Genomic DNA, 19,049 nt, shown 5'->3' with positions numbered 1-19,049 from the left:
TACTGAGTCCTCTTGTTTTTCGCTCCATAATAATATCAGTGAAATACTAGTTGTTTTGTTTACTTCAAAATCTCCCAATCATCCTTATCTGTTTTCTCAACAGAGATGATTTGTTCCAAATGCTCTGTAGCTCAATGTGTGTATGCATGTGTCTACTGTGTGAACCTTTAGCTGTAGTCTCAGTAACAATAAGGCACGCTCTGTATTACTGTTGCTTCACTGCACTTCCTGGGAATAATCCCTCACACAGGAGAGAACGGCAAGCCACCTGGACACACCAACGTACAGTATGGGGCTACATTCACACACACATACACACACACAACCTCACACACACACACACACACAACCTCACACACACTGTGCCCGGCTACCCACCCTATAACCCGTCCGTCAGTCTTTCATTCATACATAATGTCACCATTTCTTATTTTCTGTTTCTCTCCCCTGCACCTCTCTTTCCCTTTCTCTCCCTCCCTCCCGCTCTCTCTTTCTCATCCTTCAATCTCTCCCTTTCTTTCTTTCCCTCTATCCCACTCCTCCTTCACTCCCTCTCTCTGTCAGCATCAGAGGTGATAGAGGACTGTCATCCATCCATCTGTCCATCGCTCCACCTCCAAAGTCATCTCCTCCATTAACACACCAGTGTAATGAAGACAGTAAATGACACACACACAAACACCCCTGTGATCTAATGGGCTAGCCCTTTACTGGGAGACTGATGGGTGAGGGTTTCATGTACACACACACACACACACACACACATGCAGGCACACACATAATGATGTATTGCTATTTAATACTGATATTTTATTGACCTTGCGACTGTATGTTTTTCAATTTCCTGTACTGGTTAGAACATAAATATATATAAACTAGATTTCAATCGTTCCTCTTTAGTTAACATGTACTGTAGCTATCAACAACTGTGTTTGGATCCTTTGTCACCACGCATAACAAAAGTTGCACACTTCCTTGAAAATAAACAAAAGGTGATTGTTGTTCTGTTATTTCCTACCAGAGAAAAACAATCAGTCCCAACAATAAAGGTGTTATAGATTAGATAGGAATGGATTGCCTTTGTGTTATTATCTTCTTATTTGCATTCTATGAAAAATCATAACAAGGTAGTGGAGCTGAGGCTTATCCAGAGCATTAGCTGGAGTGGCATTAGGCCTAGCTTTAGCTCTGTTTAGGGTTAGCTGTTAGCTTAGCTACTGTACTGTACTGTGCACCTATATATAGCCTATACTCTAGTACTGCAGGACAACCTCTTCTGATATCCTTCCTTTTAAAGGCTGTCTCTTTGCTCTCTTTGTCTCGTTCTCTCTCTCTCTCTCTCTCTCTCTCTCTCTCTCTCTCTTCCTCTAATCTCTTTCTTTCTCTCTCTCCCTCCTTCTGCTGATGTCATACAGTAAGACAATTTCCCCAATGCTATTGTCCTCGAGAAACCTCAATCTGAAAATAAAATAAAATCCATTTTCCATATTAGAATATTTCAAAGGAATTATCCCCCACGCAAAACTCGCTAAACCCCCTCTTATTTCCACTAATCCTTCAAAGTCGCTCTGATATCACCTGCTACTCAGTTGGACAGTGTCAACGCTATCAACAAGTCAAACCCAAATAATGTAAGTAGGCCCCCACTGTGATGATTAAAAGGAGACTCTCCCTCCCTCCCTCTCTCCTCCTCCTCCTCCTTCTCCTCCTCCTTCCTAGCCTCTCCCTCCCTTTCCTTCTCCCTCTTCCTATTTTCTCTTGTTCTACAATTGAACATAAGCCATTCAGTCCATTTCTTTGGATGAACTACTTACGTCATCCCTCTTTACCATGCTACTAATACACCAAACGTATTTCTGATGAACTACTTACGTCATCCCTCTTTACCATGCTACTAATACACCAAACGTATTTCCAATTTAATGTATTGAGACAAAAATGGGAACAATAGCAAAGGAGAGATAAAAAATACAACCACCAACTGGGGGTCCAGAAGGGCGGGGGAGGGCATGCGTCTATCATCGATGTCCATCATTTTGACAGTAACCATCCAAAAAGGAATTCATAAACCTTTTCAATTTCCATTGTACTGTTTGTTTCTTGGGCTTCAGGAATGTTTAAGTATAAGGGGATATCAGTAAACAAATGCTGTGGTCAAGGCTATGACGGCACCAGTGCAATGACTGGCGCTTACTCAGGTGTTCAAAGCATATTTCAGGCCGAGAGTCTAATGCTTCTTCTTGTAGTTCATTATGAGTTTTAGTTTACAAAACGATCTCTCCACAGAAGCGACAGTTACAGGGATGGTAAAAATAGCTTGATTGCTATAGCAACATCAGTGAAACTGTGCAGAGGGGAGTGGTGCTTAAAGTACAGCAGTTCTGAAACATCTTTAATTGAGCCTCTTGTTCTCCTTAATTGCCACGGTCTCAACACGTTACGGAAAGAGATTAACTGTATAGGAAACTCTGGGACAGGTCGTCTGGATTCTGGACAGCCAACAAATTGGCAGATGCAAACAGATTATCATATTTAAAAGTTCTTGTGGGTTTGAACAAAAAAAGTGGTCGCGATTTCGTTCATACTGGTGAACTGGCTTTTAAATTGAATGGTTGCATTATCACCAGTCCCTTCTCTGGTATATTCTGGTATATTCTGGTATATTCTGGTATATTTTCGCATGCATCATTCAAGACTAAGTTTACATTGTGTGCAGTGCAATGGACATATAATGTACAGGCAATACCCAGTATAGAAAACAGGCAGGCCCGCAACCTAGACCTAAAGGACGTGGTAAAAACCTTTGCACACAAAAAAATGAGGACTCTCAAGTTGGATTTAATTTGATTTAATTGAATTTACCTTGAATATTGCAGCCCATTGTGTATGCTAGTAGCCAGACAAAACACGCTGAGTTCAACAATAAATAGTGGCTGAATGTATCCTCAAGCTGACCACTCTTTTCCTTATTGTTAGGCTGATGTGTATTTTTTTATTGTCTGTTTAAAATATTGATTGATTTATGATTGAGACCTGCCAGTAGTGAGCCTCATGACACCCAGCAAGCCTCCACAGTGTTGGCCCTTGTAATTGGTCCTGCAGTGAAAGCAGAAACTCCCCAGAGATTTAGAGGCAGCACAACAAAACCCCTCAAGTACACCACTTCCTGCATGGCTTCAGATACACAACAGTGGAGCCCAGCTCCAGATAGACAACAGTGGAGTCCAGCTCCAGATAGACAACAGTGGAGTCCAGCTCCAGATAGACAACAGTGGAGCCCAACTCCAGATAGACAACAGTGGAGCCCAGCTCCAGATAGACAACAGTGGAGTCCAGCTCCAGATAGACAACAGTGGAGTCCAGCTCCAGATAGACAACAGTGGAGTCCAGCTCCAGATAGACAACAGTGGAGTCCAGCTCCAGATAGACAACAGTGGAGTCCAGCTCCAGATAGACAACAGTGGAGTCCAGCTCCAGATAGACAACAGTGGAGCCCAGCTCCAGATAGACCAGTGGAGTCCAGCTCCAGATAGACAACAGTGGAGTCCAGCTCCAGATAGACAACAGTGGAGTCCAGCTCCCGATAGACAACAGTGGAGCCCAGCTCCAGATAGACTAGTGGAGTCCAGCTCCAGATAGACAACAGTGGAGTCCAGCTCCAGATACACAACAGTGGAGTCCAGCTCCAGATAGACAACAGTGGAGTCCAGCTCCAGATACACAACAGTGGAGCCCAGCTCCAGATACACAACAGTGGAGTCCAGATCCAGATAGACAACAGTGGAGTCCAGGCCTAAGCAGATTATCACAATAGGATAAAGTGCCCATAAGAGCCTTTAGTAACTGTAGCTCTGTGGGAGAGAACAGTGGTGGAACTTGCTAGAGGACTCGGCCCACCCACCTCCAACCCACTCTCCTGTGACAAGCTTGCTTTTCCTGTAAACCCATGACCTTCAAAGCTCTCAGGTGACCCTGTGTTTGCAAGCTTCAATGGAAAACTCTTCCATAACAAATCAGAATCGAATTGCAATGGATGGCTGCAGTGGAGTCATCTTAAATCAATCAAAACACAATATGCAGTAGGCATTTACTTCACAACCTAAACTTGAAAACAAACCCTCTAATGTGAAAATCCTTCTTGTGTCTTCCTCCTACACAACACAATAAATGTGTGCATTTCAGTGTTTGAATGTCTGTGTGTGTGTCTGTGTTTGCTCGTGTGTGTGTGTGTCTGTCTGTTCGTGTTTGCACACATGTGTGAATGTGTGTGTGCGCGTGTCTGTGTGTGTGTCTGGGAGAGCGACTGGAGCATTGAAATGACATGAAGAGTTATTTGGGTCGTAATGAAGCTGCTTAATGAAATCAGTGCCCTTGAAAGTTCTTCATCAATTACAGCCCCCAACCTCCCCTCCCCTCTCTCTCTCTCTCTGCTCCATTCCAGCCTGTCAGCTAATCCACGTGTACCCCACAATATTAATTAAACACAGCGTTTCTTGAAGTACTTAACTGAAGCACTATTATTGATAATGAGCAGGTTTAAAGGAGTCACATCCCTCCAAAATGACTTTTTAAACCGGCCTTATTAAGCAGAAAATGAGACCCAAATGGGCCTACAAGCTCCTCATTAAAAGCCACTGATCCATGGCCATGCGCATGTTCCAACTCTTTTAATTAGGCGAGCACGAGACGATCTGCGGCAGGGAAATGCCATTAATCTTGCCTTTCATTCAGGAGGGTACTGCACCCCTGTCCCGCTCACTTCCAAGACCCAGCCACCGGACTCAGACTGTCTGACACATCTTCATCCTATAACACCCTGTTGTATTAAACACATACAGATGTAGGATCTTAATTTGAGCCAGTTTGCTACAGCAGGAAATGATTGAAGTATTGTCTTCATGTTTACACAGACAGCTCAATTTTTATCTTTTGCCCAATTATTGGTCTTTTGCCAAATCATATTAGATCTTTTGCTAGAATTGGACTGTGTAAATGTAACCTTCGTGGATTATAATTTATGAAACATTTGTGGAGGCTGATACAATACATTTTTCTTAAGGGAAAAACAAGTCTGAAATTTCAACGTGGAAATTTCAAAGTGACATTTTTAAACCTCAAATACATTACACGTTTTAAATGTCCTGCATTGCAGGAAAGTTTGCCTGCAACAATGTGATCAAATTAAGATCCTACATCTGTAGGTACAATTGAAAAGGAAAGTAAATGAAAGGCGAAAACACCAAACGGAGATTGTATTGTGTAAAAGCAGTTACAGTTAGGCAGTGGTGAAGGATGACAATAAGATGCAGGCTTGGCAGTGTGAGTGGCCTGGTATCACTAACAGAGGTTCATTTGGCCTAAGTAGGCCTATTGACGCACACACACACACACACACACACACACACACACACACACACACACACACACACACACACACACACACACACACACATACACATACACATACACACACACACACCACTATCGCCCCCAACACACAGCTAACACTCCCTGTCCCCCCATCCCCACATACACCCAGTCCCAAACTCACATTGATGATGAGAGTTAAATGCATCTTCATTTCCTATGTGTGTGTCTATGAGTGGCTGTGGAGGGTGGGGCCGGCCCTGCCTGCCTGCCTGCCTGTCACTGTGTCTCCGCATGGAGGATTATGGATGGCCAACTACATCGCTTTTGGCATTAATTAATGAGGATAACGAACTCCCCCTGCTCCCACAAAACCACGGCCCTCGTCAGCTGGTACGGAACAGGGTGATGGGTGAGGGTACTCGGTGTGTGTGTGTGTGTGTGTGTGTGTGTGTTCAGCTGGTACGGAGCAGGGTGATGGGTGAGGGTACTCGGTGTGTGTGTGTGTGTGTGTTCAGCTGGTACGGAACAGGGTGATGGGTGAGGGTACTCGGTGTGTGTGTGTGTGTTCAGCTGGTACGGAGCAGTGAGCTAGACGCGGAGGGTGGAGTAGAATGTGTGTGTGTGTGTGTGTGTGTGTGTGTGTGTGTGTGTGTGTGTGTGTGTGTGTGTGTGTGTGTGTGTGTGTGTGTGTGTGTGTGTGTGTGTGTGTGTGTGTGTGTGTGTCTGTGCCCCCATTTCCCTCCATTTCCCCCCAAAGTTCCCCACCAGTCAGTGGTGTGTCTGAGGACCATTACAGAGATTAGGCTGTGCCAAGGTAACGGATGCCCCCGTTTGTCAACTCACATCTTCTGTCAAGACCACAGGCCAAGAGGGAGGGAGAGATAATAGTTGGTGAGACTGGGAAATGAAAAAGAAAGGGTGGGGTGGAGGGAGTGAAAGGGGTCAGAGGTAGTGACAGAGTGAAAGAGCTCTTTTGATTCTAAAGTGACTAGGAATATCAATGTAGCCCTGCCGTTAGATATAGTAACATTGGTCCAGCCAAGTACTTAAAGATGCACTCCAGTTATTTTGGAACTTTTCCTGTTGAAAAACAATATCCCACGTATAAATACAATAATGTACACAAACGTAAGAGTAAAACAATATGTTTTGAGCAAAATTGTTTTTTTGGGGACACAACTGCATAGCACAGTATAATCTTAAACAATGCTATAGACAGAGGCAAATCAGCTCCCCCATGTTCATGTTGTCCTGCAATCTCCCCTCCCTGCTCCTCTCGTCCTCCCTCCCTCTCCCTAGGCCCAGCCCCAGCTCGTCTACACAGTCTGGGTTTACAATGTGTGGTGTCAGGTGCCTTGTGGCGATAGGCAAAACGCTTTGCCTGACTGCCATGTTCTGGAGTTTTGCGGCCATATGAACACATAGTCCTCCCCCCAACACTACCCCCCCACCCATCTGATGAGGGTAATGAATGGAAGACCCAGACCCATCCCACCGCACTCGCAGCAACGTCACCCCGAATCACATGGCTCCTCGGAACCAACTGACTCACCCGTTCATTGCTTCTGACAAGGCGGGGCTGGGAGGGAGGAGAGCAGTGATGTCATAGAGGAATGGAACACTGGGGGGTCCTTCCAGTGCCACTGCAGGCACAATAACACAGAGCCATCAGCGCTTCCCTCTCTCACACTATACCTCTTCTTAAAATGTTTCCCTTTGTCCCTCTCTTTCTTTCTCACTGCTACCAGAACTACCAGAACCAGCCACACACAGAAACATACCCCCCACCCCAAACTCACACAGGCTCTATTGTTTATGCAAACTTTCCCCCCTTCCACCACTTGATCGTGCCCAAACACCCCTGTTTCCACTATCCGTTGGCATCTAACAGAACAGGTTTGCCTCCCTGAGCAGATTTGAACAAAAAACCTGCAAAGCATTTTATTCTAAAGCACAGCCCACCCCCCTCATCCCCAACCCCGCCAACAACCCTCGGCAGTATGTATGTTTGTTTGTGCGTTCGTGTGTGTGTGTGCGTGTGTGTGTGTGTGTGTGTGTGTGTGCGTGCGTGTGTGTGTGTGTGTGTTTGTCCTCTGTGTATACGAGTGTGATAAAGAGTGTCACAATGTGCATCAGACACGAAGGCCAGTCTCTGAGAGAGCGTAATTAGAGAAAGCAGCGCTGTCAGAAGCATTAGAGAGAGGTTGGCACTTAAGGGCATATGTTTTTACTACTATACCATCGGGTTGTGGAAAAGCACAACAACATACATCAAAGCTCACAGCCCTGCTAATGAAATCACTCCCTTCTGATCCCACTGAGAACAAACACAAATGTTTACAGACACCAGAGATGCAGCTTAGTACTGTGCACTAGATTGGACACAGTTGTGCAGGTAGACAGGAGTGTGCTGGGATATGTGTTGGTCTACATAACATCACGGTGTGTGTGTGTGTGTGTGTGTGTGTGTGTGTGTGTGTGTGTGTGTGTGTGTGTGTGTGTGTGTGTGTGTGTGTGTGTGTGTGTGTGTGTGTGTGTGTGTGTGTGTGTGTGTGTGTGTGTGTGTGTGTGTGTGCTGTGTGTGTGTGTGCGTGTGTCAACAAGAGTCAGTATATGAGTAGGCTATGTACCTGACATAATATATGATGAAGTTATCTAGACAGATTGGGAGGCATTTCATTATAGTTCCATTATCATAAATACTGATAATATTTGGGTATAGCACTTAGTTAAACTAATAATCAGCAGTCTATAAACTATTTCTAAATAGTTTAAAATGGCATATTTTGTTGTTGGTTTCGTTATTGTTGGCAATAGAAATTACATTTCAAAGGCAATTTAGAGTTGAAAAAGATTTAAAATAATTATTTCAGAGTTAGTGTTTCCTTCTAGACCCCGGTCTGAATGTGCCACACACCAAGGTCAAGAACGCACCAATATAGTTGATATTATAATAATGAATAAATTGTCACCCTGAGACGTATAGCGATATTGAAAGTTGTCTCCATGAACACATACTGTAACAAGTGATAAACCATGCAGTTTACCGGAAACACTGGGAAACTGACCATACAGACTTCCGTGCATAAAGGCAGCCGTCTCATCCAAACCAATTAGCCGAGGTGGTTAGTGATTGAGCTCGAGACGGAGGCTATGGCCTAAAATCAACAGCACCGTTTGTCACAACGAATCCCCGATCCTCTGCCTGTCACGTGGGACTGCTGAGGAGGTCTGTCATCAGAACTCCAATTTGAGATGCCAGAGGTGGCATGCTGTTATGACATCCACCTAAACCGTTATAGAGTGACTGGAGCAACCCTTAGCGACAGACAAAGAGACTGAATGATTGAATGACTAACAAGTAGACCAATCTTATTCCTATTATATTAAATGCACGTCTATCTTCCGTTTGAATACATAGCCTGGTGTCCCACCTCGGCACAGCTAGGGAATAGGCTGGTTTAACTCACAGACAGACTCATGCGTAAAAGGTGGAAAGGTGCAAAGTTAAGCCAGTGTCACTGACTGAAAAGTATCTCTCTCGCGCTCTCTCTCTCTCTCACCATTTTATTGCAACCGAACTTTTCTTTGGAGGTAGCCTATTGTGAAAAACAAATAGATATTTACATCAAATCTGCCACGTAGGCCTAAATGTATGCCTACATTGACGAATGGTGTGATTAGTTAGAGGTCTCATTAAACTGTACAAATGTTAGTTTAAATTGTTATAATAATTACTGAAAATAATTATAACACAGACTACAACGTGTTGCAATTGGTGAAAAAGGCATACCATTTCCTTGTTTTTGATTAGGATTATTGTAAATAAGTCAATTTCTGCAGAATGATTTATTAAGTTGATAAGGAGTTTGTTTTAGCGCGCATGAGTTTTCTGTAAGCCTAATTTATTTGTACTGTTCTGAAAACGATAGGACTACAGTAAATGTGTTTGACTGTCCTTCATTTTAAATATAGGCCTACAGCGAAGACAATCGTATTTCTCAGATAAGGATTAAGCTATATATTCCACCTCATAGTTTTCCGTGCATTGCACTGCCCTGCAAATCAAAACTGCCCTCTGTAACGTTCATCGAATTAAGGAGACGAGGGAGACAGGAGTTGGAATCGTTTTAATAATCCGGCTGGGTTGGAGAAAACTCGCCGAGGCCTCGCAATCACCCAAATATCGGGAGACAGGTCCTGTGCGCCCCGGGCGGCTCTTGCGCCGTTCCCTTCAGCGCCACCGACCCCTCAGCACGCCAGCGGGCCCCACCAGCCCGACCCGGCTCGTTTACTGCGATATAAATGTATCTCTTCATGTCAAAAGGGTTTTTAATGGGGAAGAAATAGAGCGGATCACTCAACGAAGTTTCTAATTAATTTTGTGGAACCCATTCATTCGCGACATTACGCAGAAATGAATGATGGATAGGTTTGTCAACGTCATGAAGCCTAGAAAAGCTAGGAGTGAGATTAGGTGTTAATTGCTGTGATTTTCCAACGAGAAAAAAATGTGTGAAAACAGTGCATTTCCTAAATTGTTGTGAGATCATTTATAATAGCCTATTGCTGATACTCACCTGGAAATCCACATGGGTAGACAATCACGGTCAGTTTATTCATGTAATAGTCGTATTGAATTCAGTCAAATCAACTCATTTTAGACCGAGGGATGCCTGGTAAACTACAAACCATTTTAACAAAGTGTAGGCTACAACTGAAAAACGTGTGGTAAATTGGCAATTAAAATGCTAATTACAAACATAACTATGGTATGTATTTGTGTCTGAATCACCTGACCACTGTCCCAAAAGCTATAAAACAACAAATCAGTTCAGTGTTAATAAACTCTAGATAAAGTACAATTATTGAATGTGTCAATTTCATTTTGTGAATGGTTTAATTGTGTGGAATCAAGTTGAAGGAAAAAGACAAACAGCAGCCTATTGGAGCATAGATATAGGTTTTATTTATAAAGACATATAAACAATATATGAAATTCATGTTGCAACACAACCAAATGCTTCCTCAGGCTGTTGTTTTGAAAACCAATGTCATAGCAGTACTTTGATCAAGTAGTTTTCCACAGTTGTACAATGGCTTACAATCATGTGAATTGTGCAATAACAAAACCAAAATCCTCAATACATCTTTTCAAAAATATATGACATAATAAACTAGTGTTTCCCCACATAGCATCCGTTAAAATCAGGGAAAGTTGATTAAAAATGTACAGTGCTGCAAAAAAAGTTGGACACTGGAAAGCATTTTCGTCATCTCTCTCCGTATTTTTCGTAGGTTTGCTGAACGTTGCATAGTACACAAGAATAAGAAATTTAGATCACTCATAACTTTTGCAAGGGTACCGTTTTTATAGCCACACACAAAATGTCAAACTGTCAATTAAAACATGGTAAGTCACGGCCACAACAACTCATCAAATTCCTTTAACTCTGAGGAGAGCATAGGGAAAGATAAACACTTTTTCCCATATTTTTTAAACAGCAATTTTTTTGCTCCAACCCCAACATTAATCTAGCCTTTAGTAAAGGCCAGTGTTGTTTTTCATGTTTTTGTTCAATCTGGATGAAACATGGCAGCAGTTATTTAAACATAGTTTAGGATTTACGCATTAGACTTTATTCTGTAGGCCTAGTCCCTTTCCAACGTATTCAAATAACTATAGAAAGTGGGAGAGAGAGACCGATATATGGATGCAATTGGATGAAGTTCAGGTATATACAGAGAAACGATATCAAGGCTTGTCGTTATGGTGCTTGAAGAGACTTGCAGTTGTCCCTGAGTATTTATCGGCGTGGGTGGCGAGTGCCGAGCCCGTGAAGGGGTACACGGCCGCCTGTCCAAAGGGTGCAAGGGCGGTGGGGATGGGCGAGTTGATGCTCTGTCCCTGGTTCAGATAAGCCACCAGCCGCCTCATCTCCTCCAGAGCCTGAGCCTGCATGAGGATGTAGTTCTTGGCCAGGAGGAGAGTGGCTATTTTGGAGAGTTTCCTCACCGACGGGCTGTGCGCATACGGGATCACAGAGCGCAGGCCGTCTAGTGCATCGTTCAGGTCGTGCATCCGTCTCCTCTCGCGCGCATTGATGCTCAGGCGCAGAGACCGCTGCTCCTTGGGCTTCTTAGAAAGGGGACCCCCGTGTTTGTCATCGTCGAAGCCCGAGCCCCTCTTCCGGGGGTCCAGAGGGTCAAAGCTGTCGTCGTCATCGCTGGTCTGCTCCCCGCCGCTCTCGTTGGACTTGCCCGTCTGACCGTGGAGGAAGTCGGCGGCCGGTGTGAGAGGGTAGCGCCCTCCAGAACTTCCAGTAACCTGACCAGGTCCAAAGCCGAATGCGGACTGGCCGTAACGCTGCGTCAGGTCGAGTAGAGTGTCGTTGCTGATGGACTTCAGCAGGTTCTCTTCCCCGGCATTCATTTTCTCTTCCAAAATAAGCACAATAAAAAAATGCGATTGAAATGTATCCTCTTCGTCCCTGTCGTTGTTTTGTCGTGGAGAGTATTCACACACTCTCCCGGAGTCCTTGTCAACACACTTACTCTGTGGCTCTTCAGAACAGCTGCAGTGAATGGATTCGGCCTCTTGCTGAATTCAGCCCTTTTTACGTTCCCCTGCGCGCATATAAATTAAAGAACACTTCTGTAATTCTGTGTTTTGCAAAGCGACGTTAAACGCGCTTAAAAATCGGCATGGGTGAGAGACTGGAGCGCGTGCCTCCTTAACCGGGTTCTCGCATGCGTCTTGCCCTCGCCCTGGGCAGATTGTGACTCGCGCTCAGTCCCACTCCCGCGTTAGTAGGAGCGCGAGGCCCACCGGGATTATCTATCTGTCCAATCAGGGGGGCGTTTTAATTACTAGGGTGGAACACTGGTATGGTCCTAATTTCGATCAGAATAATGATAAGTGCAACACAAACTGACATAAATAGCGTTCGCCTATAATATTGAGTTAGTCTATGTTTGACAACTCGTGGTGGGCATGTGTTGTCCCAATATAGATATATATATACCCAAGAGTAAAGACAATCATTAGAGAATATTGGAAACGAAAATGCACCTATCTTAGTTTAGGCCACTTTAGGGAGCCTGAAAACAGGCTATGAAGTGCACGGCCAACATAGACTACATTTTATTTAATCAATATTGGACGTTTATATGATCATAATGTTATGCAAATCCAACTCCTCCAAAACCCTGGATGGTGAAGTGTTCCAATTCAGATTTCTATTCACTTTTAGGAATAACATTCAACTTTTAGGAATACCATTCAACTTTTAGGAATAACATTCAACTTTTAGGAATACCATTAAACTCCCAATGTCCAATGTTCAGCTCCAGATATGAAGCTATGAACGTTTCATTCACATTAACGAAGCAGAGGGATATAGGCTGATTCTTCCTGGTTGACATGTGCACTGTTTACCTAGACTATAGGGTATTGGAAAACAAATGTGTGTGAATAGAACACAGCTCCTACAGGCATTATAAATAGCTAGCAAATTAATACCAAAAAATACATTGTGTTGTAGTCTATATCTGACAACAGATCTGTGTAGGTTTACCGCACAGTGGTCCACAATGAAATAAAGTGAAATTGTATTCAATTGAAATCTGCTTCCCTTATCTCTTGAGCTACAATAAACTAAATGAGAAGTTGATATATATCCAACAATAGCTTAAAGGAGGCTGGCAGGGTGAGACTGGAAGGGTGAGGCCCAGGGAGAGCCTGGCAGGGTGAGGTTGCCAGGGTGAGGCTGGCAGAGGAAAAACAACACTGTTTCACTCCATTTTCCACAATGAAAGACTAGTGTGGATCTTTCAGGACCATGGACAGCTCCGGTGACGCATGTTTCAGCCCAGAAAGACGGAGTGAGAGAGAGAAAGAGAAAGAGACAGAGAGAAAGAGAGAGAGAGAGAGCGGAACCGTGACCCACTGGGTGGTACCCTATTAATCGCGTAGCCTGGCCGGGCCCCAGAATCAGGGCTTATCAGAGGAAGGGAGGCCCAAGGCATGATGGTTCACCATGCACATTAGCAGTATCAACACCAAATGCTCACGGACAGAGGCGACAGGGGAAAGCACGGGAAAACATGGCATAGGCCTATTGCATTTCCGAAATGTATCCAGTGTCTTGCTTTAGGCTACTTTGTTGCATCCTCACAATAACTAGCCTAGCTTTGCCCACACATTCAGGGTCATAATAATTATATAAAAACACATATATCTCTCTAAGCAACATCATCGTTGTGAAAGTGCCATCTCAAATAACCTATCCATGTTTACCATCCATTTCCTTCTAAGACAATTACCGATGAAATATCAGAAGCTTAAAGAAACAGATGATAACCCAAACAGTGAACCCAATGTCCGAAGCAGTAATCATCTAAACAGCTCACCAGATCACATCGTTGTTTTCTACCTTATGGTTTCAAGATAAGTTACCTGCTCACCTTTGCTTGGTCTTTGGGGATTTAAGGCCGGGCTGCAGTTAAATGAACTTGATATAAAGCATTCCAATCGAATTGTTGATTGATTGATCCTCTGCAAGTCTCCTATCCAATTATTACAGTTTGTAGGCTTAATGAAGCACCACTTCCACTGGTCCTAGTAGGAGATGGAAACACTGCCACCTTCTGTTCAGAATGACGCATTACATTATGATCTGAGCGCAACAAGGGGGTTCCGTGCTCAAGCTACTAGTGAGGTTTTGGTGCGCCCGGAGATGACGTCCTTCCAGGAGGCAAGAAAGAGATTTCGATTTGGAAAAGTGGAATATATTCACAAGGAGTGGTTTAATTGGATTTCGGAAGAGGAATGGGGGGAAAAGAGAGGAAGAAGAGGTTAAAGAGAGGTTCAGTTTGAATCTATTGAAGATGGAGGAAAAGAGGGAGATGGTGTGTCAAAGAAGATTGGTGTTAAGTGCAATCAGTGTGAGCACATGCCAGGCCGAGTTCTGGAGGTGAAATGGAAGTGAATGAGGGCGAGTTTAGTGAGGTGGAAGGTGTGGTGAAGAGCTTGGAGCCCGAACCTGGTATTGATGGACATGATAAAGAAGAATCTGGTCCAGCTGGAGTGAAATATTTTGAGAAAGTGGATCCTTGCCTTTTGGCAGATCCATTTGTGGTTTCAGGGTGGGTGGGAAAGGAGTTGGATGCAGTTGAATCAGTGAAGGTAACTTGTAGTGGACTTGTGATATTTGATTGTGTTTCTCCTGCCCTGAGGGAGCGGGTGCTTCCAGTCATGCAACTTAGGTCAAGATCTGTTTCTTGCTTTGCTCTTAGGGACAGGACACCTTTGAAAGGAGGGATTTCTGGGGTAGCGTTAAGTGTGAAGGTGAAGCAATTGAAGTTGAAGATTCCTGGTGTTTATGACACCCGCAGACCCGGTGGTGAGACATGGTGAGTCACTGTCAGTCCATTTGAGTCCCAGTCATTAGGATATATCAGTTAGAGATTTTGTGCCACATCCACAGAGATGTTTTAGGTGCCAGGTGCCATGTAGCAGCAGTGTGTAGGAGGGAGATTTAAAGATGTGGGAAGTGTGCAGGAGGGCATGGTACAGAGGATTGTGTCGTTTCGGTAGATCAAATTGTGTGTGTCAACTGTAGGGATGCTCATTTGATTTAAAAAAAAATCGGAAATGGCCAGAGTAGTGCAGAAGGTGTCATACGCTGAGGCAGTGAAGAAGGTAGAGGAGGATGGGTCAATGGTGAGGGATCCTGAGAGTATCCCTGTGAGTTGTAGATCTGTGCCAGCACAGAGGGATCGGCCAACGAGTGATATATGCTTCATTAAGGTTGGCTTCTTAGTGTTCATGGCAATGGTTATCAACTGTACCACAGAAATGGAAAGTAAATCACAGAAAATAGATGTTGTGGGGGCAGCTGAAGAGAAGTACTTGGGTATATGAGATGTGACTTCAGAAGATTTACTGTATTGAGTGTTGAGGGCTGGTATCCCGTCCTCCCAGGTCATTGGCATGGTGCAGGAGCTGATAGGGACAAAGTATTGGAATGGGGTAGTGGGTTTTTAACGAGTGTAGGGTTAGTTGGAAGGGATCCCTCCTGTCTCAGCCTCCAGTATTTATGCTGCAGTAGTTTATGTGTCGGGGGGCTAGGGTCAGTCTGTTACATCTGGAGTATTTCTCTTGTCTTATCCGGTGTCCTGTGTGAATTTAAATATGCTCTCTCTAATTCTCCCTTTCTCTCTTTCTTTCTTTCTCTCGGAGGACCTGAGCCCTAGGACCATGCCTCAGGACTACCTGGCATGATGACTCCTTGCTGTCCCCAGTCCACCTGGCCGTGCTGCTGCTCCAGTTTCAACTGTTCTGCCTGCGGCTATGGAACCCTGACCTGTTCACCGGACGTGCTTGTTGCACCCTCGACAACTACTATGATTATTATTATTTGACCATGCTGGTCATTTATGAACATTTTAACATCTTGACCATGTTCTGTTATAATATCCACCCGGCACAGCCAGAAGAGGACTGGCCACCCCTCATAGCCTGGTTCCTCTCTAGGTTTCTTCCTAGGTTTTTGGCCTTTCTAGGGAGTTTTTCCTAGGAAGTTTTTCCTAGCCACCGTGCTTCTTTCACATGCAATGCTTGCTGTTTGGGGTTTTAGGCTGGGTTTCTGTACAGCACTTTGAGATATCAGCTGATGTACGAAGGGCTATATAAATAAATTTGATTTGATTTGATTTGTTTTTATTTTTTTCATTTTGTATCGTAAAGTGTAATGGATTGATACTATAGTCCAGTTGGGGGCGATAATGCAACATATTGGATGTCAACCACCGTTAAACCCTGCCAAAGAAAAAGAAGACCCTACTGGAGTCACTCCAGTAGCACCCTCAGAGGGGTCGTGAAACCAGAAAAATAGGGTTTTCAGGGGAAAAGGAGGAGAGCCTGTGCGCCTCTCTGTTTACAGTCCCCGGTTTAAACATACAGCGGATGCCTATACATGTCTTTCTTTGAGATTAAGTTCTCGCCACAAAGTCAACAGACATCACATACCAATTTTATTGGTGTTATTTTTATCGTAGATTCCATTATAGGGCACGTTCTAGCTAGCTCTCTGAAGTTGTTTCCATCTGGAATATTGACAAGGCGACACTCCATCTTAACAACTCCTCCACATTTACTGGATTGGTTGAACAGTGCATAAGAGACCCTCCCCGGACAGCCTGCTACACGTTAGGTTACTCCTGTGGAGATAGGTGCTACTCAATATTAGTCAGAAACATTTATTCAAATATCAAAATTGACTACTATAATATTGTTAATAAAGTCAGTCTCGTCCAAAATTGAGTTTTTGTCAGTGAGTTCGTCATGACTTACTTGAGGGTTGCGTTTTGATTTTGACAATGCTCACTTGCCCAAGTTTCAAGTTTTATTAGTCTTATGTATAGGATACACATGGTATACACCACAGGAGGTTGGTGGCACCTTCATTGGGGAGGACGTGGTAATGGTAATGACGTGGTAATGACTGGAGCGGAATAAGGGGAAGGGTATCAAATACATGGTTTTCATGTGTTTGATGTCATTCCATTTTCTAAGTTCCAGCCATTACTATGATCCGTCCTCTACTCAGCAGGCTCCTGTTGTATACAGCATCCAATGAAATGCTTACATACACAGCTGCGGTGATTGCACTCTATCCAATCCTACCACAGAACACACAGGCAGTGAGACAGACTGCCCATCTGACATTGTTTACATAAGACAACACCTCAGCTTCGCCGTGTCCAATAGGATCAAAAGCCTAATGTATCATGAGTAAATTGTGACTGACTGACTGATCTACAAATAATAAGGAGTAGTTATTTATGATGCAAGGTTCTTCATAGATCAGTCAGTCTCCTGCACTGTTGGCTGCAATGTCGAACAAGCCCCTTAGCTAGATGTAAAAACCAGTAACCCTATGGGGAAAATTAATGGGGAAAGAATAGGGTTTGGGGATAAATGCGAAAATAAGGTCTGAGGTTAACACAGACTTATGAGATGTATGTTTTGTTCTATGATAATATCAGACAGTAAACAAGACTTTTATGAATTATAAAGCCTTTATGTGCTTTTTTATTCCATAAATGCTTCAATATTCACAAAATGTGATGTTAGCTGATGAAGATTATCTCATAGAACAGAATGTATAAGATCTCCTAAGCTTGTGTTTACCACAGACCTTATATTCAGCGTTTATCCAAAACCACTAACAAAAACAGCATTCATTTCTTCAGTTTCTTGGCAATTTCTCGCATGGAATAGCCTTCATTTCTCAGAACAAGAATAGACTGATGAGTTTCAGAAGAAAGGTCTTTGTTTCTGGACATTTTGAGCCTGTAATCGAACCCACAAATGCTGATGCTCCAGATACACAACTAGTCTAAAGAAGGCCAGTTTTATTGCTTCTTTAATCAGCACAACTGTTTTCAGGTGTGCTAACATAATTGCAAAAGGGTTTTCTAATGATCAATTAGCCTTTTAAAATTATAAACTTTGCTAACACAACGCACCATTGGAACACAGGAGTGATGGTTGCTGATAATGGGCCTCTGTACGCCTATATAAATATTTCATTAAAAAATCTGCCGTTTCCAGCTACAATAGTAATTTACAACATTAACAATGTCTACACTGTATTTCTGATCAATTTGATGTTATTTTAATGGATAAAAAATGTGCTTTTATTTAAAAAACAAGGACATTTCTAAGTGACCCCAAACTTTTGAACGGTAGTGTATATCTAACAAGTAATATCTAACAATGCACATAATCTAAAGTAAAGCAATGTCAGTGATTTCAATCTATGTATATAGGGCAGCAGCCTCTAATGTGTTAGTGATGGCTATCTAATTGTCTGATGGCTTTGAGATACAAGTTGTTTTTCAGTCTCTCAGTCCCAGCTTTGATACACCTGTATTGAACTCACCTTCTGGATGATAGCGGGGTGAACAGGCAGGGTGGTTGTTGTCCTTGATGATCTTTTTGGCCTTCCTGTGACATGGGGTGTTGTAGGTGTCCTGGAGGGCAGGTAACTTGCCCCCGTGATGCATTGGGCAGACCACACCACCCTCTGGAGAGCCCTGCGGTTGTGGGCGGTGCAGTTGCCGTACCAGGCAATACAGCCCGACAGGTGATACAGCCCGACAGGCTGCTCTCAATTGTACATCTGTCAAAGTTTGTGAGGGTTTTAGGTGCCAAAAAAAGGACAACATCAAAGATGGCAGCGGTGGGATTCGAACCCAGCCCTCCAGTTGTTATCATGATTTAGCATAGTCCTAAAAAATTATATAATCCAATATCCATGATGTTAGCAGTTAGCAAAGCTGCACTACAAATTTAAACTTCAAATTAATTAAACTTCACATTAATGTTTAAGTTTGTACAGATTTTGTATAAAGTTTATACTGTCAAAATAATTGCATGCTATGTTTTACAGAAAAACACCATCTCAAATTTACCAGAACATGGATGTCCCACATTGGCCAGAAGATGGCAGGATTGTCATACGAAGCCTGTAATATTCTGGTCTACTATCTCCTTGCTTGCAGTGGCAATTTCTTGTCAGCTCTTCATTTGCACCGGTCTGAAAATACAGGATGAGTTAAAGCAATGTGAAACAATGTGAAGCAATGTCAAGCAATATGAAGCAATATGA

The 19,049-nt window shown here is 43.5% G+C and overlaps 1 protein-coding gene across 1 annotated transcript; it reads right to left on the bottom strand.

Annotated features, from left to right (window-relative positions):
• Positions 1-10,316: 10,316 nt before the first annotated feature.
• On the bottom strand, positions 10,317-12,161 carry LOC106566595 (class E basic helix-loop-helix protein 23). Its single transcript, XM_014134752.2, has one exon. The coding sequence runs from the start codon at positions 11,801-11,803 to the stop codon at positions 11,126-11,128; it is 678 nt and encodes a 225-aa protein (XP_013990227.1). The 5' UTR covers positions 11,804-12,161; the 3' UTR covers positions 10,317-11,125.
• Between the last annotated feature and the right edge of the window lie 6,888 nt (positions 12,162-19,049).

This window comes from Salmo salar, chromosome 13, assembly GCF_965601325.2.
Source record: "Salmo salar chromosome 13, fSalSal1, whole genome shotgun sequence".
Classification (NCBI taxonomy): domain Eukaryota; kingdom Metazoa; phylum Chordata; class Actinopteri; order Salmoniformes; family Salmonidae; genus Salmo; species Salmo salar.
This window is presented reverse-complemented; position numbering and strand designations above follow the sequence as displayed.

Excerpts from the sequence above, each read along its gene's own strand:
- LOC106566595 (XM_014134752.2), bottom strand. The coding sequence starts at position 11,803 with ATGAATGCCGGGGAAGAGAACCTGCTGAAGTCCATCAGCAACGACACT.